Raw genomic sequence first — 23271 nt, 5'->3', positions numbered from 1 at the left:
TATGGTCAAGTTACAAAAAATCTAGCATGCAGAGGCTGAAAGTTGCATACAATGATGCTATGCACATTGTGCCCAGAGGGGGCAGTGCCAGCCAGTCACTGCAGGAGTGAGCGCATTCCATGTACTTTTAAGAAATCTTATGTTTAAGTTATGAATCGATTGGAGGAATCTGGGGATAGTATCATTGTGGTTCTTGTAAATCCCACTCCAGCCTCAGGATGCACCGGCTGAAATGATTGTATATGAACTGACTTTTTATATTTTTGTACTGTATTTGTCTTGTGCTATCTATGGACCTGATTCTGAAATAAAGTTTTCAATCAATCAATCAATCAATCAATCAATCAATCAATCAATCAATCAATCAATGCTAGACAACGAGAATAATTCTGCATCCGGCACGTCATGCACTAGGGCGTGGCTGGCTCCCATGATGCGGAAGCAAATCTCTCCTTGATCCTCTGCCTTGATGTTGCCCTGCACCTTTGAGCAGTTTTCATACGAATGTATGAGCGCCATTTTTTATCCGCTGTCCGTTCTTTTATAGGTCCATGGCCAAAACAGAGATGAGTTGTGAAGCTACATTACTTTTTACGGAACAGTGAGCTCTAGCGGTTAGAGGCTGCCTCACAACGATCAAGTGACCACTAGGGGCGCTGGTGGCCACCACACGCTTTTGGAGGTATTGAAGACACGCCTTCATCTACATTGGATGTAGTCCAACCTGGATAAGCAGCAACACATACAGGACTGCTGGGAATACGTTTGGAAATCAGCGAAACCCCGTCGAGCCCATAATCACATGACGTGAGCATAAAGTCACATGAGAAGGAAGTGTAGCGTATTTCTCAAGGGAACTTGCGTGCAGGGTTCAAGGTAAGATCTTATCATCCTCGCAGTCGCTACTCTATTAAATAATCGAATCGATGTTAGTGGGTCAGAGCTTGCAATCATATTAAAGATATTGATACATTCACTGCACTCATAGTAACTGTAACATTACCAGAGGCAAGTCTAGAAACAGTTCTTAAACTGAACATACTGTACGATCTCGCCTGGGACAGATGAATGTCCTGTTAGGAGAATGACAACAAAACACTGGCCGTAACCCACGCCAAAAATATTCCGAAAAATTGCAAGAAATTCACCGAGACTTACAAGACTCCACATCCACTCTCCACACCCAACCAACAAACAAATCAATTGATTGGCCAACACAGATTGACAGGTTAAACATTCCAATCAGTGCACAAAATCCAAGGCGTCTATGCAAGCTCGCCACAACATTTTCATGTTAATCTTTAGTTGATAAGCATACTGTTGTTTCCAGATGGCATTGAGCCTGGCCGACAGGGCTATTGGAGCCATCGTTGGATCCGCGGTGGCAGACTCTGCTGGTAGGCTACATTCTATTCTAAATATAAACTTTTGTAAGACTGACTCAATGTAAAAAAACAAAAAAACATTTACCGTCAATGAGACTTAACAAACCACTTTGTGTGTTTAACGTGATTGTTTTTGTCTGTTTGTTTAATTGTGTGTGTCCACTGCGTAGCCCAACCGCTACACTGGGTGTACGACCTGCAGAAGCTGAAGGTCTTGTTGGCCAAGCAGCCTCACCCTGAGTTCAACCCTGAGTCCGTCAACCCCTTCTACCGCAGAGACACCGGGCAGCAGAGTTGCTATGGAGACCAGGCCTATGTCTTGCTGGAGTCCCTGGCCGAATGTGGAGGTAACGGGCGACCACTCTCAAAATCACATAATGTCTAATGTAATTTGTCCACAAGTTTCCGCATTGATTGATTGACTGAATTTCACTGTGGATGATGTTGCTACTGTTTAAAAAATGGTGACATTCTTTTCCCCGATTTGGACCAGGACTGAATGTCGAAGACTTGAAGCAACGGACACTGAAGGCCTTCGGGCCCGGCTCAGAGTACGACACGCCGGTCAACGACCCCTACAAAGTCCCTGGAGGTAAGGCCCCTTCTCTAACGCGAAAGCAGGGGATGGGTCCATCATTGCTAACTGAAAAAATGAACAAAACAAATGTATGATTTAAGGACCGAAACCTCAACTGCCGATCCAGGGCCCTTGGAGACACGCCAGTTTAAAGGGCTTCCTGAAGAACGTGGACGCAGGCAAACAGGATACAGGTAGGACAGGAAGAACCACCTACCCTGTTCAGTTTTTTATTTTTTTATGTAATCGTGCATCACAAGTCTTGTAGTTGCTGCAATTTAGATCGTATGCTTTGATTTTTTTCTAAGGCTCACCTGTACATTTGTTTGTTTGTAGATCTGTGCGTATTCTTCTGGATTTAATTGTTGTTCCTTTGTCATTTTTACTGCCCCTGTACCTCTGCTACCTTGACAACCAAAGCTACCATCCGGGGATAAAGTTGATCTTACCTTAAGTAGCTTGGGCAAAAATGTGCCTACAATAAATGTAGAGACATGGGAGACCTGTCATCCGTCTCTTCCTCGTCCTCCCTGCAGGCTGTGAGACGGACGGGCAGATCGACGGCGTGGCTAAGCTGGCACCCATAGTGGCGTTCTACGCGGGGAAGCCGGACATGCTGGAGAAGGTGGAGAGCGCCGTGCGTGTCACCCAGAACAACGACGCCTGCGTGGTGGAGACGCTGGCAGCGGCGAGGTGGGCACCTGCTTGGCACAGGATCCCACCCCACTGGAGGCACCTCTCTGATTATCGGTTACTGTCGTCGAGTTATTAATGAGGTCAGGAGGATGTGGTGGTGAAGGAGTTTGATTCCCAGATGGAACGATAATGGGTTCCTGCCCCATGCCTACACCTACCTGTGGCCCTGACGTCCTGGAGAAAAATGCCAAACGGCTTATTTGCTCCTTAGTGACTGAATTCTCGTGTGTGTGTGTGTGTGTGTGTGTGTGTGTGTGTGTGTGTGTGTGTGTGTGTGTGTGTGTGTGTGTGTGTGTGTGTGTGTGTGTGTGTGTGTGTGTGTGTGTGTGTGTGTGTTTTTTATTTTTCAGGATTTTGGAGCATTTCATCCTAAATGGTTCTGATCCTAAAGCGCTGGACTGTGTGATGGACCAGCTCAACGACCCCAACAGAGCTCACCCTCAAGATGGGGACAATGACAGCTCTGGTGTGTGCGGCCCTCGCAACGTCACGTGACTTGCTCACATGACACGGTCTATTTATTTTATTTGACCATATTTGGCACTTTTGTATGAATGAGTCCAGGTTAAATATTCCTGAATGGTTACATTAGCAGGGGAAAGAGTAGGTAAATATAACATGAGGGCTTGGGTGCTCCACACGGGACACAAAAATCCTCCAAATATGCGCAGATCATCATATTGCTGCTCTTAACTGTATCTACCCGTTGAGCCATTCGGATTTTGTTCGATTTTGAATCATTTTCTGTGTGGGTTATATTTGTACTGTTTTTCAGGCCATATTGATGAGGTGAAGGACTTCATGTCCAAGTCTCCCCAGGAAGTCATCCCGGCTAAGTTTCCCAACTCCTGAGGTATCTTCACTTCTTCCTTCTCCATCTGCATGTTCTGCAGAACCCAGTCAATCTGTTACGCTAATATTGTGAATTTTAGGCATTTAAAAAAGATATGCCATTGTTGATAAAAAATGTTGTGGTTTTATCCACACTCTTCCCCATGTGTGTGATGATGATAATGTCGTGGGGGTCCATGCAGGTTTGCCGGGTGCGTTCCAAGCAGCGCTACATGGGGTCCTGACAGCCAAAGGTTATGAACAGGCGGTCAGAGAAACCATGAGCTGCGGAGGATGCACCTGCAGCCGTAGCTCCTTCATCGGGGCCTGCCTCGGAGCGCAGGTGTGTGTGTGTGTGTGTGTGTGTGTGTGTGTGTGTGTGTGTGTGTGTGTGTGTGTGTGTGTGTGTGTGTGTGTGTGTGTGTGTGTGTGTGTGTGTGTGTGTGTGTGTGTGTGTGTGTGTGTGTGTGTGTGTGTGTGTGTGTGTGTGTGTGTGTGTGTTGGTTGTAATGAACACAAACTCCTTCGGTACTTTGAGAAGAGTGGGTTGGTAACAATGTGTCAGTGATTCTAAAACTGAACAGGCACCAACCTCCGGGAGGATAAAACGTATTGTGCTAAATATTACATCACAGTAGCTATTCTAATATATTTTTGGGATTTATTTGTCACATATTTATAATTGAATTGGAATATCTATGAAACAATTAACAATAAACTCTATATTATTTTTGTTCTCTATATTTGTCAAGGTTATAAAAGGTGAATTGTATTTATTCATTGTTTTTCTAGATCGGTCTTGAGGGAATTCCCTCTTCCTGGAGAAGCAAGACTCTTCGCTACGGTTCTCTGCTGGAGCTCGCTAAGAAAATCGCTGAGCAACACCAATAGAAGTATCACTAGTTATCAGAATATGTAACTTGTGATCTTCGTGAAACTACTAGAACCTAGAATTGTTAGAGCTTTTGCAGAACAATTAATGATTATTCCTGTTTAAACTTTTGCAAGGCAGGAGTCGGATGTATTTGTTTCTGTGCAAGTGTGACAAGTCAGTGGGTTCATTTATGAAATAAAATAAAACTGCTATTTTGTTTACCATCATATTTTAAAGTGGACCGAAATTAATACTGAAACTAATTTCATTCAATACTTTGCATCATTACATTATGTTTATTTACATTACGATATACTTTATTGTGTTATAATTTCGCTTTAAATACGATTACATTTACATTAGTTTACTATACTACGATAAACAAAACAATAGCAACTTGGTTGCGCTAGAATTGTCCAGACAGAGCCACCGTCTATCTATCTGACGAAACATTGGAAGTAGTTGTCAGAGATGTCAGGTAAAGGAGGAAAACAAAGTCGCTCAGGAGGCGGCAGAAAGGGTGCCGATGACCAGGAGGAAGAGGAACAGCCGTTGCAGGCTGTTCTTATTGCTGACAGCTTCAACCGGAGGTTTTTTCCGATCACCAAAGACCAGCCAAGGGTAGGTATTCTAGATCGATAGCCGAACAAGCTAACTAATGCTAATGCTAGCAACACTAGTAAGCATGCTGTATCCTCTTGACAGGTTGGGGTTAAAAAATCTCATAAACCCTAATCGATTAGTTACTAGACCGTAATGAATTGGATTCACCGGATTATAGAATTCCCGATTTCAATACATGGATGTTGATATTAACATTACTGATAAATGCAACTCGAACTTTTAAAATCCGCAGGCATTACTCCCACTAGGAAATGTGGCTATGATCGACTATACACTGGAGTTCCTGACTTCCACTGGGGTGCAGGAAACATTTGTCTTCTGTTGCTGGATGTCCCATAAAATCAAGGAGCACCTGCTGTAAGTACGGCATATATCATCTCATCCATGATGATGATAAATCCCTCAATGATATATCCGTAACGTCAGTGTTATACACATGCGTTTCTTCAATCAAACCTCTTTATCAGGGTTTATAAGTTGCATATTTTTGACGTGGAGTATAATGTAATATAATGGTTGAAACATCTGTCTATCCATCTCTCCCGACAGTAAGTCGAAGTGGTGTCGTCCTACCTCCCCGAACACAGTCCACATCATCACCTCTGACCTCTACCGCTCGCTAGGCGATGTGCTCAGGGACGTGGATGCCAAGAATCTGGTGCGCTACGACTTTGTGCTGGTGTATGGAGATGTGGTGTCGAACATTGACGTCACTCAGGCCCTGCAGGAGCACAAGTAAAGCACTCTTGTATTACTTATTTTGATCTTTAGTCATTCAGCAGATGCTTCTATCCAAAGGAACTTTTGATTGAAGTTTTCGTAAACAGGTTATTGGTCGCCTAAAGGTTTGGCTGCAGACACTGTGGTGTGAACCCAGAGCCACATGAATAAGACTCCAATGCCTACACTATCCTCCTCCGATGGATGATAGTCTAAATCATTAATAATCATTTGGATATTTTAGGGCACTTTAACCAAAGTAGTTTAGACTCTCCCTGTCAACATATTTTCTTAAAAGGCTAATTATTCTTTCAAGGCTACTTTCCCACCTCGATTTAAAAAGGTTCATAGACTTATTTAAGTGTTCCTTATACTCCAGGCACCGCAGAAAGGTGGAGAAGAATATCTCGGTGATGACCATGGTCTTCAAAGAGTCGTCGCCGGGTCACAAGTCCCGCTGCGAGGAGGACGACATCATCGTCGCCATGGACACCAAGAGCCAACGAGTCCTGCACTACCAAAAGACACAGGGACTGAAGAAGCTTCAGTTCCCCATGGTGAATGAACTGGATGTGAAGCAGCAGGCCCTTTATGATATGGTAAAGTGAGGTTTTAGTTTGTGGGCTGACTGGTGACCTTTTACCTTTTTTTCTTTTTGACTCCAGAATATTTTCCACAACGGAAGCGAGGACTTTGAGATCCGACACGACCTGCTGGACTGTCACATCAGCATCTGTTCCCCACAGGTCAGTGTCCCACCAGATACAGGAGGTCTAGAGACAGGCTGAAGAAGTCCCTGTACCAGATGCAGGGACTATGTTGGTCTCCCATCAGATATAGGGTGTTAGCCTAACTGCTCCTAATGAGCTAGTTAATGGGTGTCTCTGTAGAATTGTAAGAGCCCCTGAGTAGGTCAATAAAGGCTGAGTGCTGCAGTCTGTTAAGGCTACACCTGTTTTGCTTCATGTTCTGTCCTGTTTTTTACCGTTTCTATTTCAGGTGGCTGAGCTCTTCACTGACAATTTCGACTACCAGACCAGGAACGACTTTGTCCGAGGGATGCTGGTCAACGAAGAGGTACAGAAGTCAAAGTTAATCCAATTATTATTGTCTTTTTTAAACAAACAAAAATTCAGTGATTGTAAAATGTCAAATGTTGACTCAGTGATTGGTCCAGACACACTCTTCTGCTTGGACCAATCTAGTGGTTTATTATTTATTATTGCTCTCTTTTCTTCCCCATCATCATCCGTTTTAATCGTCCACAGATCCTGGGCAACCAGATCCACATGCACGTCACCAAGGACGGCTACGGCGCTCGGGTCTCCAACCTGCTCATGTACGACTCGGTGTCCTCGGACCTGATCCGCCGCTGGGTCTACCCGCTCACGCCGGAGGCCAACTTCACGGACCGCGAGGGCCCGCCGTGCACACACTCGCGCCACAACGTGTACCGGGGCCCCGGCGTGAGCCTGGGCCACGGGAGCCAGATGGTGGAGAACGTCCTGATCGGCTGCGGCACCAGCATCGGGGCCAACTGTCACATTTCAAACAGCGTCATCGGGAGTAACTGCAGCATAGGTGTGCAGTGCACGTGTAAAGGCTGTCATGGATAATGGCCGCCGGGGGGATTCGGCTAGGCCCCCATCTCCTTATTTTTATGGCCATTTAATTTTCAGTAAGCATCCTTCAGAATCCTTCCGAAGGATTCTGAAGGATTCCTTCCTACCTGTTTGAACTGTTGCCCTCTGGGAGGCGCTACAGGGCAATCAGATCAAAAACAAACCCTAACCCTAAAAAACAGTTTCTACCCAAGAGTTGTTATTTCTCTCAATAATGCAGAATTATAAATTATTGCATTATCATACCAATCTGACCTTTAAAATTGGCTGACATTTTTAAATATATATATTTGTTTTTGAGTTCCTTAACATTCTATATATATTTAAAAAAAAATAACCCTTTTCTCATTTAGTTTTTGTTTTAAAAAAACTTTTATTTTTTTATTTTGAGAGCATCTACCCCAATTTCGTTGCACTTCGTGCAATGACAATAAAGAGAATATGATTCTGAGAAATCCCTGCAAGGCCCTGTGGTGGAAGGGTATGCTGAATGATTGAAAGGATATGAATGAATGCGTTTTGTTCTGTCATCCACAGGGGACAACGTCACCCTGGACTGTGCCTACGTTTGGAACCACGTCACCATCTCCAAGAACGTGACCATCAGCCAGTCAGTGGTCTGTGACCGGGTGGAGATCAGGGAAGGGGTCCGGCTAAACAAACAGTGTGTCCTGGCCTACAACGTAAGCCTAGACCTTCACAGAGCCCCCTAAATATAGGCCGTCTCATAGAGTGCCAAATAAAGGTGTGTGTGTGTGTGTGTGTGTGTGTGTGTGTGTGTGTGTGTGTGTGTGTACAAATACATGCATCACTTTTTCATCAGGACAACTTCATGGATGCAGATTCTAGGTTATAGATGTACCGTTCGTGTGTGCAGGTCTTGATCGGACCGAACGTCTCCCTACCGGACGGCACGGTGGTCTCCATGCACCACCCAGACGAGGAAGAGGAGGAAGACGACGATGAGTTCCTCAGCGACGGCGACGCAGACGCCAGCCAGAGTAAAGAGAAGAACAAGCAGAAGGGTATGTGTCAAGTTTTAAAGGGCTGATATTATGCCACCAGGTGTGAATAGCCATTACAAGCCGTATGAAAATCTGCCTTTTCCTGCGCTTTAGTGACATGAGTGTGGGACAAGTGGGAGTGTCCACCTAGATGTATGATGGATAGATTGTGATGCTTGTGATGGCTTACCTCACTCACACCTGGCGGCATAATATCACCTCTTTAACGTTGAGTGCCAGGAGAGCGAGCGGTCAGTGTCTCCATATCCTGGGGTCTCCGCCTGGTGGTAGTATTGAGTTTATCTTGAGTGAGACATCCAACTCCTTATACCGATATTTGATTGGCTTAATATCCAGTAGCCCACCATCAAACCCACTTTGATGACCCCATTACTATGAAGTGCTCCATTTTCGACCCCCAATGCACTAGCTTTGATCCTACGAAAATTCCTGGAAGAACAAGCTTTAAACAAGTCCCTGAGCCTATCTTTTGTAGTGTTTGTTGTAGTAGTATGTTTGTAAGTATGTAAAATGGGTGACATATGGCTGGACAAGTGTCTAATTTACGCAGCATGCATCCTTCTCCCCGTCCAGAAGCTAATAAGGCCTTCTTGGACTGCCTGGTTCTGTCCAGGGTTCAACCCAGCGGAGGTGGGCGTGGAGGGGAAGGGGTTCGTGTGGAAGACCAGCAGTCTGGACGACACAGAGGACGAGGAGCTGTCCCAGTGCCTCTGGGGTGAGTTGGGGGGGGGGGGGGGGGGGGGGGGGGGGGGGGGGGAGAGAGCAGACCTGTTGGGCCTATGAAGAACCCCCCGTCAAGAATGCATTTACGAATGAAACGGATAATATATGATATATATACTGTAGATGTTGATTCTGACAGTCCGCCCTTTGTTCCAGGTTTGGTCTTGAACCCTGACCCTGAGAGTGACAGCGAGGCCAGCGAACCCGACGATCCCGACGACCCTGTCATCCCCTCCCCCGAGATGGACGATGTCAAAGGTGAGGGGGTTGTTCTGCCCTGGATACCTCTACAGAGATGTGGGGGGGTTCCCTGGTTGTGGTTCTGGTACTGTCGTCCATTGGCATAAATGGCTTTTCCTAATAACTTTAGGATTTAAGTTGTCTCAAATATTTTCTCTTTTTATCGATGGGAAATGTACCTTTGCTCCTGTAGTTGCCAAAGTTGTTGGTCCAGTGTTTAGTTTTTTCCTGAGTGGTGTATCCTGGGTAATAGAGTTCCCCTCTCCCCCCTGGTGCAGTGTTTGAGTTGGAGGTACTGGGCACTCTCCAGCGAGGCCTGGAGGAGAACATCGGCTGTGACAACCTGGTGGTGGAGGTCAACTCCCTGAAGTAACGGCCTCAACACGCTTCATTCCCCATTTGCAATACAATTGGCCACTATCTGCCATGTTGGCTCCACAGCTAGCCTGACGAGCTCTCTGTCTCCAGGTACGCCTATAACATCACCCTGAGGGAGGTGATGCAGATGCTGACCAGGGTGGTGCTCGAGTTCCCCTTTCAGCAGCAGCAGGGGGTACAGCTCTCCGCGGCCCAGTATGCTACCGTCCTTCTGCCCGTGAGTACTGACGGAGCCTCATAACGGAGTGTTGGACTCACAGCAGGAGGGTACTGGGTTAGATCCCCCGTGTACACAGTCTAACCTGTGGGCGTCCTTGAACAAGATGCCATACGCCATCCTCTTACTGGCATGTCCTATGTGGATAGGGCCTTCTGTGAAACAGCCCGTACCCTATGGAATATCCTACCACTTCACATCCCTTCTGCCCCCTCTCTGACACACCCTACCTGCCCCCCCCCCCCCCCAGCCTATCTCCCTATTCCCAGGGTTATACACTTAAGTTATTATTATAATTATTATTATTATCATTATGTCACGATTATTTTCGCTCAAGGAACTAATTATAACTTGATAACTTGAACTGGAACTTTATTAATAAGATGATTTGATATGAGGTGCACAATATGTTCTCTTGACCGCAAAAGTACCTTCTGAGAGTGTCTTTCTATACCACTCAGCAGAGTGGAATACTGTGCAGTAAAGCTCACAGGGTAGACTTGATGGATGAGTCCCTTTTCCTCCTTCATCCCCTCTTTCCACCACCCTCAGCTGATCGAGAGGTGGGCGCCGCTCTTTAAGAACTATGTGAAGAAGGCCCAGGACCACCTGGACTGTCTGTCAGCCTTTGAGGAACACTTCCTGGAGCAGGAGAAACACTGGCCGGCCATGATCAAGGTCAGGACCCATATGATCTCTCTCTCTCTCTCTCTGTCTCTCTCTCTGTGTGTGTGTATGTGTGTGTGTTCTCTAAGGCCAAGAAACGTCATGAAGTCTTCATTAAAGCTTTGATAGTTTGTTTGATATGTAGCTTAGAATCACACATCATAATTGAACCTGGATCACTACAAAGAGTATTGACTGTGTTTAGCGCACTATAAGACTGAGCCAAGAGCCTCCCCCTACTTGCTAACCAGTCCCAGATATATCCTTGCAAACTGTGGGTCACTGTGGAGACACCAAGCGGTGGTAACGCCATAGTAACGGATCTGACGTGGTGGTCACCAGGTTTTGATGAGCATGTACCAGCTGGAGATCCTGGAGGAGGAGCTCATCATGCGCTGGTTCTCCCAGGGAGCCACCACGGACAAGGGCCGGCAGCTGCGCAAGAACCAGGGGGTAGGTACCCTTAGAACCAGGGGGTAGGTACCCTTAGAACCAGGGGGTAGGTACCCTCAGAACCAGGGGGTAGGTACCCTCAGAACCAGGGGGTAGGTACCCTCAGAACCAGGAGGTAGGTACCCTTAGAACCAGGGGGTAGGTACCCTCAGAACCAGGGGGTAGGTACCCTTAGAACCAGGGGGTAGGTACCCTTAGAACCAGGGGGTAGGTACCCTCAGAACCAGGGGGTAGGTACCCTTAGAACCAGGGGGTAGGTACCCTTAGAACCAGGGGGTAGGTACCCTCAGAACCAGGGGGTAGGTACCCTCAGAACCAGGGGGTAGGTACCCTTAGAACCAGGGGGTAGGTACCCTCAGAACCAGGGGGTTGGTACCCTCAGAACCAGGGGGTAGGTACCCTCAGAACCAGGGGGTAGGTACCCTCAGAACCAGGGGGTAGGTACCCTCAGAACCAGGGGGTAGGTACCCTCAGAACCAGGGGGTAGGTACCCTCAGAACCAGGGGGTAGGTACCCTCAGAACCAGGGGGTAGGTACCCTTAGAACCAGGGGGTAGGTAGGTACCCTCAGAACCAGGGGGTAGGTAGGTACCCTCAGAACCAGGGGGTAGGTAGGTACCCTCAGAACCAGGGGGTAGGTAGGTACCCTCAGAACCAGGGGGTAGGTACCCTCAGAACCAGGGGGTAGGTACCCTTAGAACCAGGGGGTAGGTAGGTACCCTCAGAACCAGGGGGTAGGTACCCTCAGAACCAGGGGGTAGGTACCCTTAGAACCAGGGGGTAGGTAGGTACCCTCAGAACCAGGGGGTAGGTACCCTTAGAACCAGGGGGTAGGTACCCTCAGAACCAGGGGGTAGGTACCCTTAGAACCAGGGGGTAGGTACCCTCAGAACCAGGGGGTAGGTACCCTCAGAATATTATGGTAGGTACCATAATATCTAATAACACGTGTTGTATAATGTAACACTGAAAAGGCACACTTCACATGCATCTAAAAACCAAGGACTAGCTAACCCAGGGGGACAGTTGAGAAACAGAACCCTCTGACGTCCCCTCTCATCCTTGGTTCTAAAACCAGCTGCAGAAGTTCATCAAGTGGCTGGAGGAGGCTGAGGACGAGTCATCAGAAGACGAATGACGCTGATGAAGAAACCGTCGATCTGAAAGACTGTTTATGGGCATTCAGATGGGAGGGGGGAGCTCCTCTGGTGTGGAGGTCTTCCTGGCCATCGCTGAACTCTTCCCTGATCCAGAGAAGATGCAATATATCACACAGTGTCATGACAGGGCACACGCGTGTGCTCCGGGAATGGCTTTATCCAAATAAATAGGAGACCACCATGGGAAATGTAGTCATTCTGTTTATTTCATGCTTTTAACACTGTCAAAAGAAAACTACAATCCAGGTAGAAACAATCCCCATTGACTGAATCAAAATTGGCACTCGACAAAACACAACATGGAGTAACAGCAGTATGGTTATAGGCCTGAGTTTGGGCATGCATTGTTGCACTAAACTGTAGAAGCTAGCAAGCAGCGGTGTGCGTCATTGTGACCTTCATTGATATTTGATTCTGGGCCCTTTGAGTAGCCCACTCAACCCAGGAGAGACGACACCTTTTCATGCCATGTCATGTTTTTCTTTTAATCATGGAATTTCCCTTTAAAGTACGGGAACTTTGAAATGTTTTGTTTTCAGTCTTAATGGATACACAATAGTTTAACCATTCCTATCAGAAATATTTAACGCCACCATGTTATTCTTCAATAATGATAAGGAGGAAGAAACATTCACATGAACACCGTGTTGGAAAAATCGTAGTTACTTATTGAAGATATAGCTAAATAAGTAAGAACTATTGTAATATAACCCTGTCGGACACTATTATAATTCTTATGAGACACATGGCTCAAGACATGGGATCCTAGTGATTTATTTATGGGGGATTAGGTATGAGGAAAGGAATGAATACAGACAGTATTATCAAGGTTTAAATCATTTTGGTTGCCATTATAACTAATGAATGTCATTTAGTGTGCGCTATTATCCAAAGCCTTACAACAATGTGTGGGTGCATACAATGGCAGTTGAACCCTTTCCCCTGGCCGGGGTAATCCACAGTTGACCTCAGACAAAGCCATTCTCACCTGGAATCTCTTATTAATTGTTTACATCAACTGGTCCATCCAACTAATTTCAACAACCCGCCACGGCTCCCACACACCGTTTTGGCCGAGTTTACCCGCAAAAGGCAGATCATTAAAAAGAAATCACGGACTATTTATCGTTTATCATTGTGTTTCTGGAGGAGGCAGTAGAGGGTTTCCGCCAAACAGACGGTTCCGACGGCGCCGCACCCCACCGCCAGCGTCTTCCACATGGAGGCGGAGGTCTCGTGCCGCTCCACGTAGCTCTTGTAGTCAGTACGCAGCAGGACGTACGGACGGCCGTCCTGCGGCGCCTGTAGCCTCATCACCCTCCCCCCCGCCTCCGGGTCAGCATCCAGGACCAGCTCCCCGAAGCCCGTGACGGTGGTGCCGACCCGCAGCATCGCCTCTGTCCTTGACTTGTAGAAGACCCTCAAGTCGCTCAGATCCTGAGGGGTTGCAGCCGACAAGCCCCCCTCTATGACGCAGCTGCTTTGGATGTTGACCGGGTCCAGGTCCAGGCCCGTGGCCTCCAGGGGGTTCTGGACCTTCACGTTGACGTCACCGTCGCTCCCACCGGCGGTGGTGGGGCCCCCCGGCGCCACCAGGCTGAAGGGGACCGTGTGGTTGGTCTCCTTTCGGTCGGGGCTCTGTGAGTCCCTGAAGTTAGTGTTCGTGTTCGTTAGTGTTTGGGTTTGTCAGGGCTCATTGGGGTTCAGCAAGGGAAGGTCTATAAACGTTTAGTAAAGTTGACCACTAACAGAAAAGCAGAGGTGGAAAGAGTACTAAAATATTTTACTCAAGTACAAGTACTGTTACTCTGTAGAAATTGTACTCAAGTACGAGTAAATTTACCGGTCAAAAAATCTACTCAAGTAAAAGTAAATAATTTAAAATGTACTTTAAGTAAAAGTAAAAAGTTACTTTTTTAAAATCAGTGTTTTCTGCCTCTACTGTGATATAGCTTTCTCCACAAAGCTGAACATGTTTTCAAGATAGGGCCAGGGGTGCACTAGGTTAGAGGATGAACGGCTCGTGTTGGTCTCCTCTGAAGTAGCAGGTGAATCTCCATCGTCTGCCTCCATGTCAGCCATCATCGTTTGAGTGAGAGACAGATCGTACGCGCCAACACTCTTTATAAAAGAACTAGGTTCTAGGCTAGAATTCTAGAGCTGCCGGCGCGCAGGGGCACAACGTTCAGTTTTTTACATCCCATAATTCATTACCAGAACACTTTTTTTTGTTTCAGTGAGATTTTTTTTTACTCAGTAACGCTTGTGCTGTAAAATGTACCGAAGTACATTGCTCCAAAGAAAATGTACTTAAGTAAAAGTAAAATTACACATTTTAAAAAGTAGTTAAAAAAGTAGTACACAAAAAAGCTACTCAATTACAGTAACGCGAGTAATGTAATTCGTTACTTTCCACCTCTGCAGAAAAGGTTAAATGAGTCAATACCGACCTTCAAGTAGGCATCCCTGAGCAGGAGGCTCTCTAGACTCCTAATGTCAAGTATTATGTATTATATGTGTAGGCCTACATTTGGACATGTATTGGATGACACTAGTATGTATAAATATTAATGACGCATGCATTGTCATCCAAAGCGATTTACAGAGAGAACCCAGAACCATGTGCCTGGTAATCTGCAAAACACTAACCCATGATTAGCCTATCCTGCCGTTGCCAATTGAGGAGTAGGGGATAGTATATGTACTGCCTCAGTGTGGATGTTACCATGTTAGAGTCAGAGAGTTCCAGGTCTCCCAGTGTTCCTCTTCTGATATCTTCTGGACAACCCCGAAGCTTCGAGGAACAAACTCGCTGGCCAGCGGCTCCCCATCTGGTTGGACCAGACCTTCATGATCAAACCAAACACAGGTCAAGTCAAACCCGTACGTTTTTTAACCTGTGTTGTTAAATGTGTGTTTATCATGGATGTAAAAAGGGTTCAAGCATGATGTAGCCTTACCGTCTACACCAATGTATTGGAATCGTTTGAGAGTATCTGACGTTAGTAATTTTAACAAATGTTGATCTAGTTTGTAAAAGGGTATTTCCTGAAATGAAAAGTATTAGAATGTTTACTATTCACAAGCAAGTGGTTTCCCTTTGTATTTGTGGGTTGTGTCAAATGTTCATTAAGCCTACCCATACCTTTATCTTTCGCAATTCTTCTTTCTTGGCCCGGTAAAAATTATAAAACATTCCAGAGAAAGCGAAACTGGATCCGAGGCCAAACAAAACCAAGGGGTTAGGAAGATCCCTCATGGCTTCTCTGGGGAACAAGAAGCCAAAGTGAATGTGCAGGAATATCAGCTAACCAGTGAAGGGTGACTAACATCAGCTTAAAAATTAACAAGATAAAAACATGAAAATGTTTCACGTCGTCGGTCTGAGTGACGTCGTAAACTGGGATCCAATGGAAAATTAAATATGCGCTTTGGAGATTTGACCGCTAGAGGACATCAAAGCAGCGGATTAGGCCTACTAGTTTTTTGTGTGTCATCGTGAAGCTGTCATCGGTGTAACTAGGAGTTTCAACCTTTTAAAATGTGCGTGCCTCATAGCATAGTGTAGCGCTTCTACTGGAAAAAAGCACTAAATATCTACCTAGATTCGAAGGAGAGGCAGCCTAGGAACCAAATAGAACAAGTTGAACAAATTAGCAGTTTATTGCTTCACAATCGGTCATGCAACAACCACAATATAAAGCGATGAATGCAACAACCACAATATAAATCAATGAAAAATAAAAAAAGGAGAGTAGATTGTTTGGAAATCGTCAATCCTTTCAGTGTGTGTAATGTTCCAGGGTATAGCCAATTTAGTCCAATGAAATGGGGTATGCTTGAAGGTTCCGTGAGTTCCGGGTCCTTAGGTGTAGGGCAGGCCTACTGTATCTCTATCCAATCTTACTACCGGTCTACCTACCGACGGGCAGGACTGGGGTTTGGTGTCTTCTTGATAAGCGAAACAGGTTCGTTCTGGATCATACAGTTGGTCACACTCAGTGGTGTATAAAGTACTCAAAAGCCATACTTAAGTAAAAGTACAGATACCTTACTGGAAAATTACTTAAGTAAAAGTAAAAGTCACCTTTTAGAATAGTACTTAAGTAAAAGTATTAAAGTATCTGATCTTTACTGTACTTAAGTATCAAAAGTACTTTTCTGATATTAAATGTACTTAAGTACTGAAAGTAAAAGTACAAGTAACTGCTGTTAATAAAAAAGCAAAGGGTCAGAATTTTTTGAATAATGGAGTTTATTTCAACTAACACAAACACAATAGGCAAAACTCCACAAGGCCATAAACACTTCCGGTCAAACCTACCTCCAGGACCTCCTCACCGCTCATTTTAAATCAAGGACACTCAAACCTCCTTGCAGTGTTAAAGTGTGCTATACAAATTAAATTAATTAGGTCGTGAAGTTTCTAATTTTTTGATTGAGACCTGTATGATTTTGCTTCGATTATTGTTGTTTCCCCTTCGTTGTTGATCTTTTTTGAAAACATCCTTCCACTGCATATTGCAGTCCATTTTGCCATGATCTGGATGCTGTCGCGAAGTTACTCCAAAAAAAAATCACTGACACTGACAGATATCGTAGCCCGACCTATTATCCCGCAAGCAAGCGCTGGTACACGTTACTTAATATTGATTTTGGTGTCATCCAGGATCGCGGATTTTCGGAAAACTTAAGTCCCTGCCCAAAAAGGGTATTTAAATTAGCTTTGTAGCAAAAATGGCACATATACAGCGTATTGAAGTGTATAAGATAGTGTTGTAATACTGCGTGTACAAACCAGCCTGATACAAATAGTAGAATTTTGATAGCCCTTGCCCTCGTCTAGGGATGGGAATTGATAAGAATTTCACGATTCCGATTCCGATTCTGCTTATCGATCCGATTCCTTATCGATTCTCTTATCAATTCTCATTGGGTGAGAAAATAAGTATAAATGTGTTTGTTTGTATTAAATCTCTTTAATATCTGATCAGAAGTGCTTCTAGTATTAGGAAATTGTACATTTTCAAATCAATTGGTCTAGACGAAAAAATATATAAAAATATATGCCATCATTATGTGCCATACAACTAAAAACACAGACTGAAAACAGCCAAGTAAGAGCTTGTGCCTTTTGGAATGCCAACAGTGCTCATTTGCATTCAACTTGTAACAAAATTCAACTGACATAAACAAAATGAAGCATTGATTAGACAGAGATTTATTAGATGGGCCTACCTATTAAACCGTTGGAACACACAAGACCGGAAACCATAGCAATGCCGGTAAACAAATCCCGAGAAGCCCAATCCCTATGAGAGCTCCGCGCTACGGCCAACCGGAGGCGACAGAGCTGTTGGCCGTGATATTATATATACAATTATAATATATTATATACCATTATATATAGAGTTCCGGGAGTCGCAAACTGCAACAATCACTTTCTCCTCCATGCCGCAGTCACCCCGGACTGCACTGCACTGAGTTTGACGGCTGAACGCTGATTGGCTGTTACGTTACACATGTCACTCAGTTATCACGCTGTTGAACGCTGATTGGCTGTCATCACGACAAAAACTTGTCGCCGGTTTTCTCCCGCGAAAATTTCGCCCTTACACGCGTCTCTACGTTCACTTTGTATGGGATCTTGTCGCCCCGTCGCGTTTGGTGTGAACACACAATGCGATTCTTCCTCGGCGGCGCCATGTTTGCTGCGTTCTGAACCAAAACAAAAGCAGCGTGTGTGTGACGTCATGACGCATTTGCCGCGACCGGAACCGATAAGCGGAATCGTTAAGCAGGCTTGCTAATGATTCCAAGGAATCGGTTGACTCGGAACCGGTTCTGAACAAGAACCGGTTCTCGATTCCCATCCCTACCCTCGTCCTAGCCATGCGTTTGTGTGTTGACAGTCGTAGGAGTTTTGATCGACGTAGCAACAGTAACTAAGCAAGGGGGCTTTGCGAACGTGCGCTGGGACAGCTGATTCGCCAAACAGGCTCGCAGGCTGTGTTCTACCACAGTCCCCGACGTTATTCTCATATCTCTTATGATTCTTTTTTTTTTTTCTAAAGATGAGTTGATTTTGTAACGAGTAACGAAGGTTTCAAGGGAAATGTAGTGGAGTAAAAGTATCCGTTTTCTTCGCAAAATGTAGCGAAGTAAAAGTAAAAGTACAGAGAAATATAAGTAGTAAAGTAAAGTACAAATATCCAAAAAAACTACTTAAGTACAGTAACGAAGTATTTCTACTTCGCTACTATACAACACTCACACTGCATCCACGATCCGGGTTTAGCGCGCCATCTCAGCATTCAGATTCACCGGGTTCTGAGTGTGCACATAAAACCAATCTACACAAAGTGCAGAATAATCTGTGTCTGCTTTCTAAATCTATTTCTTACATGAAATCTCATTAACTTATTTTCTACATGTGTAACCATTACCTGGATGCACTCAGATTACATTGAGACGATATAACAACATCACAGTAACCACTAGTATTACTCACTAGAAGCTTTCATTTGCAATGCGTTTCACAAAATAATAATGTACAAATCAAAAATACAGTATTTCACAAAATGCAAAGTGCTTATCTGTTTTTTTTTCCACACATCCTTTTCCAGTAATGTTAACTTAACTTACTTATGATTACTTTATCACTTCAATATACTTGACTTACACATGACAATAATTTAGTGTAACTTGAACTTCATTGCATTGGCTATTAAATAAACCATAGTAAACCATTGCTATCCGCTATATCAACCAGTTATCACATTATCGTTTTCAGAAAAAATTGGCATTATGCCTTCATTAGGTTACATTTTAGGTTTGTTTTAGGTCTCCATCAGATCTTACAAGGCCTGTAAGAACTTGTTTTCAGTTAAAACGTCCATATCAGAAAAATATAGCATCACCCTCTGTAATTCCTTAATTATGAAGTTTTTAATAAAGAAGACAGGAAAATAAAATCACATGAACACCATGTTCACAAAATTTACTTACAATGAGCATATACCTAAATAACTACAAAAATATACTGTCATATTATTCTACAGTGAAATCCTGTGTTACACCATCTATTGAACTATGAGACACATGTCTCAAGATCTAGGATCCTAGTGATTTAGTTACGGGTATGAGGTAAGGAATGAATACAGTTGATATTATCAAGTTATCAAGGTTGAAAACATTTTGGTCGCCATTATAACTGATGAAAGTCATTTAGTGGACGCTTTTTTCCAAAGCCTCACAACAGTGTGGGTGGATACAATGGGGTCGAACCCCTTCCCCTGGCCGTGTTAATCCCATGATCCCATGTTCTACCAGTTTCCCTCAGACAAGGCCATTCTCACCCAGAATCACTTATTGATGGAATACATCAACTGCTGAAATACCCTAATAAATGGCACCTTTTATTTTAAGTTATTGTATGACAATGTTTGTATGTGAAGCGCTTTGAGTCTGCCTTGTGTATGAAAAGTGCTATATAAATAAAGTTGCCTTGCCTTGCCTTGCCTAAACAGCCCTCCATATCCCACTCATTTCAACAACCAACCATCCTATAGGTAAACAAATCTGAAAACATACCACTTTATTCACTTGTTTGTCTTTGTAAAAAAAACAAGGAGACAACAAACAAACTCGTTCACAGGCATCCAATGGGACCTTTTGAAAATCCTGACGATGACGCCACGAAACCTAGATTTGCTACCCTCTAGCGGTCAATTCACCAAATAAATTATAAGCAGGTGTTTCTACATTTGGGCGTGTGTTTGTGCGTGTGCGCGTGTTCAAATGGCATATAGCAACTATGATGCATTATTTATTTATCTACAAATAATGCATAACCTATACCTATAAATATAGGCCTATTGTTTCCTGTGTATGTTCTATTGTGGTGTTACATCTACCTTTAATAAATAACCTTGTTTATACTATGTACTTGCTAGATAATGTAAATAACTTAAGCATAATGTAATACTGTCAACTTGCCAAAAGCCATTCAATTATCCATCAGCATTTGTATTACATTATCAACAGTTATTACATTATCAGTTTTTATATAAGGCTTGCATTAGGCCTACATTAAACACAGAGGTTACATTCTTCCAAGGCCTATAATGCATAGACTACTTGACTTCAAATGTAACTTAAAGTGAACTCCACATTCATAAACATGCACTCTAGGCCCCAAAGACGTTTTCATGTCAAGTTTTTCTTTAATCATGGAATTCCCTTTAAATTCAAGCAACCCTTCGTAATGTTTGGATTTAACACTCTTACAGGATACACAATAGTTTAACCATATCTATCAGAAATATATACCATCACGATGTTATATTCTTCCATAGTGAAGTTTATCAATGGATAAATGTATCTCTTGATAAAGTATGTTGATTAGTATAAAAATATACTGTACTATATCAGAGGACATCATTGAGAAGAACTATGCAATCAGACCCATGGTCCAGATCTGCGATCCTAGTGATTTAGTTATGGGAATAAGGAATTAGGTAAGGAATGAATACAGTACTTGACATTCTCAGTGATTTGGTGGACGCTTTTATCCAAAGCCTCACAACAGTGTGGATGTTAAGAATGGCAGTCGAACCCCTTCCCCTGCCCGTGTTACTCCCTTGCTCTACCGATTGACCTCAGACAAGGCCATTCTCACCAAGACTCACTTATTGATTAAAGACATAAACTGGATAAAATACACCTGACTAACCCCTGATTAAATAAACGTGTAATTGGCTACTCACAATAGGCACGTCTTAACTGAATAGCCCTCCTCATCCCACTCATATCAACAACCAGCCGAGGTGTGGCTGCCTGCCGAATCCCAAGAAGAGTAGATCATTGATAACAATATCACGGTCTATTTATCGTCGTGTTTCTTGAGGAGGTTGTAGAGAGTTCCCGCCAAAACGGTGGTCCCGACGGCGCCGCACGCCACCGCCAGCGTCTTCCACATGGAGGCGGAGCTCTCGTGCCGCGCCAAGTAGCTCTTGTAGTCCGTGGCGACCAAGATGTACGGACGGCCGTCCTGCGGCGCCTGCAGCCTCATCACCCCCGCCCCCGCGTCAGCCTCCAGAACCAGCTCCCCGAAGCCCGTGACGGTGGCGCCGACCCGCAGCATCTCCTCGCTCTCCTCCTTGGCCACCGCCCTCTCGCCGCTCAGACCCTGGAGGACCGCGCCGGACAAGCCCCCCTCCGCGGCGCGACGCACGCGGTAGTGGACCCGCTCCAGGTCCAGGCCCGTGGCCTCCAGGGGGTTCTGCACCTTCACGTAGACCTCGTCGTCGCGGCCGCCGGGGGAGGCGTAGCCCCCTGGCGCCACCAGGCTGAAGGGGACCGTGTGGTTGGTCTGCGTCCGGTTGGTTTTCCGCGAGTTCCTGGAGTGAGTGTTTGTGTTTGTTAGTGTTTGGGTGAGTTGGAGTTCATGCGAGCTAGTGTTGGGTTAGGGTTGAGTTAGGGTTCGACAAGGGCAGGTCTGTACATGTTGAGCAAAGTCGAGGCCCTGCTCAGGGTTACCTACAGGTAGCTTCCTACCTGTAGGTAACCCTGGGCCGGGGGCCGGAGGCCGGAGGCTCTAGGTAGGAAGCTACCTGTAGGTAACCCTGGGCCGGAGGCCCTAGTTTCCTACCTGCTCATTAATGGCACATATCACCACAGTCGCTTGGGATGATAGCATCTTCTAAACGGCTAAATAATATTCAGCTAAATTAGTAGGTTCTATAACGTTTTTCAACAGTGTCATCCAAAGCGACTTCAGATACATTTCATAAAAAACCCTAACCAATGAGAAGGTAGGGGTTAAGGCATCTTGCTCTATGATGCCCATTGCCTACTACAGGTAGGCTAAGGCCATTGGGGTCAAAACTAGAACCCTTTGGCTGGTAATCCACCATTAATAGGTGATAGTAGATCGACTTCCTGCGTGTGGATGTTACCAGGTTTTAGACAGAGAGTTCCAGTACTCCCAGTGTTCCTCTTCTGATATCTTCTGGACAACCCCGAAGCTTCGAGGAACAAACTTGCTAGCCAGTGGCTCCCCATCTGGCTGGACCAGACCTTCATAATCAAACCAAACACGGGTCAAGGCAAACAGGTACATGTGCATAGGATGTAAAAAGGGTGCAAACATGATGTAGCCCTACCTTCTACAGCAATGTATTGGAATCGTTTCCGTGTAGCTGACTTTAGTAATTTAAACAAATGTTGATCTGGTTTGAAAATGGGTATTTCCTGAAATGAAAAGTAATGAATACATGAGTATGTTCACTATTTTTCGGTGGTTTCGTTTTGAATTTGTGGGTTGTGTGGAGGGTTCCTTAAGCCTACACATACATTTAGCTTTCGCAGTTCTTCTTTCTTGGCCTGGTATAAATTATAAAACAATCCAGAGAAAGCGAAACTGGATCCGACGCCAATCAAAACCAAGGGGTTAATCGGAAGTTCACTCATGGTTTTCTCTAAGGAACAAGAAGTTAATGTGCAGGAATATCAGCTAACCAGGTCGTTTTTAATACAAGCTAGCAGAGAGAAGACCTTAAGTAATGCGACAGAATAACTAGCTCAAAACTTACCAGGTATCAGTGAAAGCAGTGAAACAATGCAACGGATAAAACAGAATATGATCCACAATGATTTCCTTGTTAGTCTGTGTGACGTCGTACACTGGCATCCAATGAAGTATGAAATATGCGCTTTGGAGATTTGACCGCTAGAGGGCATCAAAGCAAAGGATTACTAGGTTCGTTGCGTCATCGTGAGCCCATCAATCGGTGAAACAGCAGTTTCAACATGTGTGTGTGTGTGTGTGTGTGTGTGTGTGTGTGTGTGTGTGTGTGTGTGTGTGTGTGTGTGTGTGTGTGTGTGTGTGTGTGTGTGTGTGTGTGTGTGTGTGTGTGTGTGTGTGTGTGTGTGTGTGTGTGTGTGTGTGTGTGTGTGTGTGTGTGTGTGTGTGTGTGTGTGTGTGTGTGTGTGTGTGTGTGTGTGTGTGCGTGCTCGCGCGCGCCTCTGACCTGAGGCTCTCATACCATAACATTGCATGTAATGTACATCACATACAA

General features: G+C 44.8%; 4 protein-coding genes across 5 annotated transcripts; 2 read left to right on the top strand and 2 right to left on the bottom strand.

The window, feature by feature from the left end:
* The first annotated feature begins 715 nt into the window (after positions 1-715).
* Positions 716-4575, top strand: LOC132463075 (crystallin J1C-like). The gene is made up of 10 exons (XM_060058979.1): positions 716-876; positions 1331-1397; positions 1556-1732; positions 1879-1977; positions 2064-2156; positions 2499-2655; positions 3009-3124; positions 3434-3511; positions 3693-3832; positions 4282-4575. Exons 2-10 carry the CDS (start codon positions 1331-1333, stop codon positions 4378-4380), a joined length of 1026 nt encoding a protein of 341 aa, XP_059914962.1. The 5' UTR covers positions 716-876; the 3' UTR covers positions 4381-4575.
* Positions 4576-4776: 201 nt separating this feature from the next.
* Positions 4777-12378, top strand: eif2b5 (eukaryotic translation initiation factor 2B, subunit 5 epsilon). The gene is made up of 16 exons (XM_060058977.1): positions 4777-4984; positions 5220-5344; positions 5537-5722; positions 6087-6264; positions 6373-6453; positions 6707-6784; positions 6976-7288; positions 7867-8012; positions 8207-8354; positions 8968-9069; positions 9234-9335; positions 9596-9686; positions 9786-9912; positions 10465-10590; positions 10921-11031; positions 12109-12378. The coding sequence occupies exons 1-16, from the start codon at positions 4835-4837 to the stop codon at positions 12166-12168; spliced, it is 2124 nt and encodes a 707-aa protein (XP_059914960.1). The 5' UTR covers positions 4777-4834; the 3' UTR covers positions 12169-12378.
* Positions 12379-12948: 570 nt separating this feature from the next.
* On the bottom strand, positions 12949-16538 carry LOC132462921 (mitochondrial ubiquitin ligase activator of NFKB 1-like). The gene is made up of 4 exons (XM_060058701.1): positions 16532-16538; positions 15336-15359; positions 14916-15036; positions 12949-13838 (listed from the first exon to the last, which is right to left on the bottom strand). The coding sequence occupies exons 1-4, from the start codon at positions 16536-16538 to the stop codon at positions 13313-13315; spliced, it is 678 nt and encodes a 225-aa protein (XP_059914684.1). The 3' UTR covers positions 12949-13312.
* A 3853-nt stretch (positions 16539-20391) lies between these two features.
* LOC132463071 (mitochondrial ubiquitin ligase activator of nfkb 1-A-like) lies at positions 20392-22948 on the bottom strand. 2 transcript variants are annotated; one of them, XM_060058973.1, is made up of 5 exons: positions 22786-22937; positions 22547-22671; positions 22357-22444; positions 22150-22270; positions 20392-21591 (listed from the first exon to the last, which is right to left on the bottom strand). In XM_060058973.1, exons 1-5 carry the CDS (start codon positions 22931-22933, stop codon positions 21075-21077), a joined length of 999 nt encoding a protein of 332 aa, XP_059914956.1. In that variant the 5' UTR covers positions 22934-22937; the 3' UTR covers positions 20392-21074. The 2 variants fall into 2 exon arrangements, with proteins under 2 accessions (XP_059914956.1, XP_059914957.1); XM_060058974.1 differs by lacking the exons at positions 22357-22444; positions 22547-22671 and having other exon boundaries at positions 22786-22948.
* Between the last annotated feature and the right edge of the window lie 323 nt (positions 22949-23271).

Source organism: Gadus macrocephalus, chromosome 8 (assembly GCF_031168955.1).
Source record: "Gadus macrocephalus chromosome 8, ASM3116895v1".
Taxonomy (NCBI): Eukaryota; Metazoa; Chordata; class Actinopteri; order Gadiformes; family Gadidae; genus Gadus; species Gadus macrocephalus.
The sequence above is the reverse complement of the archived record's forward strand: the minus strand, read 5'-3'. Positions and strand labels throughout refer to the sequence as shown.

Excerpts from the sequence above, each read along its gene's own strand:
- eif2b5 (XM_060058977.1), top strand. The coding sequence starts at position 4,835 with ATGTCAGGTAAAGGAGGAAAACAAAGTCGCTCAGGAGGCGGCAGAAAG. Across the intron at positions 5,723-6,086 it reads CAGGCCCTGCAGGAGCACAA|GCACCGCAGAAAGGTGGAGA; the intron begins GTAAAGCACTCT and ends CTTATACTCCAG. Across the intron at positions 11,032-12,108 it reads AGCTGCGCAAGAACCAGGGG|CTGCAGAAGTTCATCAAGTG; the intron begins GTAGGTACCCTT and ends TTCTAAAACCAG.
- LOC132462921 (XM_060058701.1), bottom strand. Across the intron at positions 15,037-15,335 it reads AAGAATTGCGAAAGATAAAG|GTCTGGTCCAACCAGATGGG; the intron begins GTATGGGTAGGC and ends TTGATCATGAAG. Across the intron at positions 13,839-14,915 it reads AACTCTCTGACTCTAACATG|GGACTCACAGAGCCCCGACC; the intron begins GTAACATCCACA and ends CACTAACTTCAG.
- LOC132463071 (XM_060058973.1), bottom strand. The coding sequence starts at position 22,933 with ATGCCCTCTAGCGGTCAAATCTCCAAAGCGCATATTTCATACTTCATT. Across the intron at positions 22,445-22,546 it reads AAGAACTGCGAAAGCTAAAT|GAAATACCCATTTTCAAACC; the intron begins GTATGTGTAGGC and ends TTTTCATTTCAG. Across the intron at positions 21,592-22,149 it reads AACTCTCTGTCTAAAACCTG|GAACTCGCGGAAAACCAACC; the intron begins GTAACATCCACA and ends CACTCACTCCAG.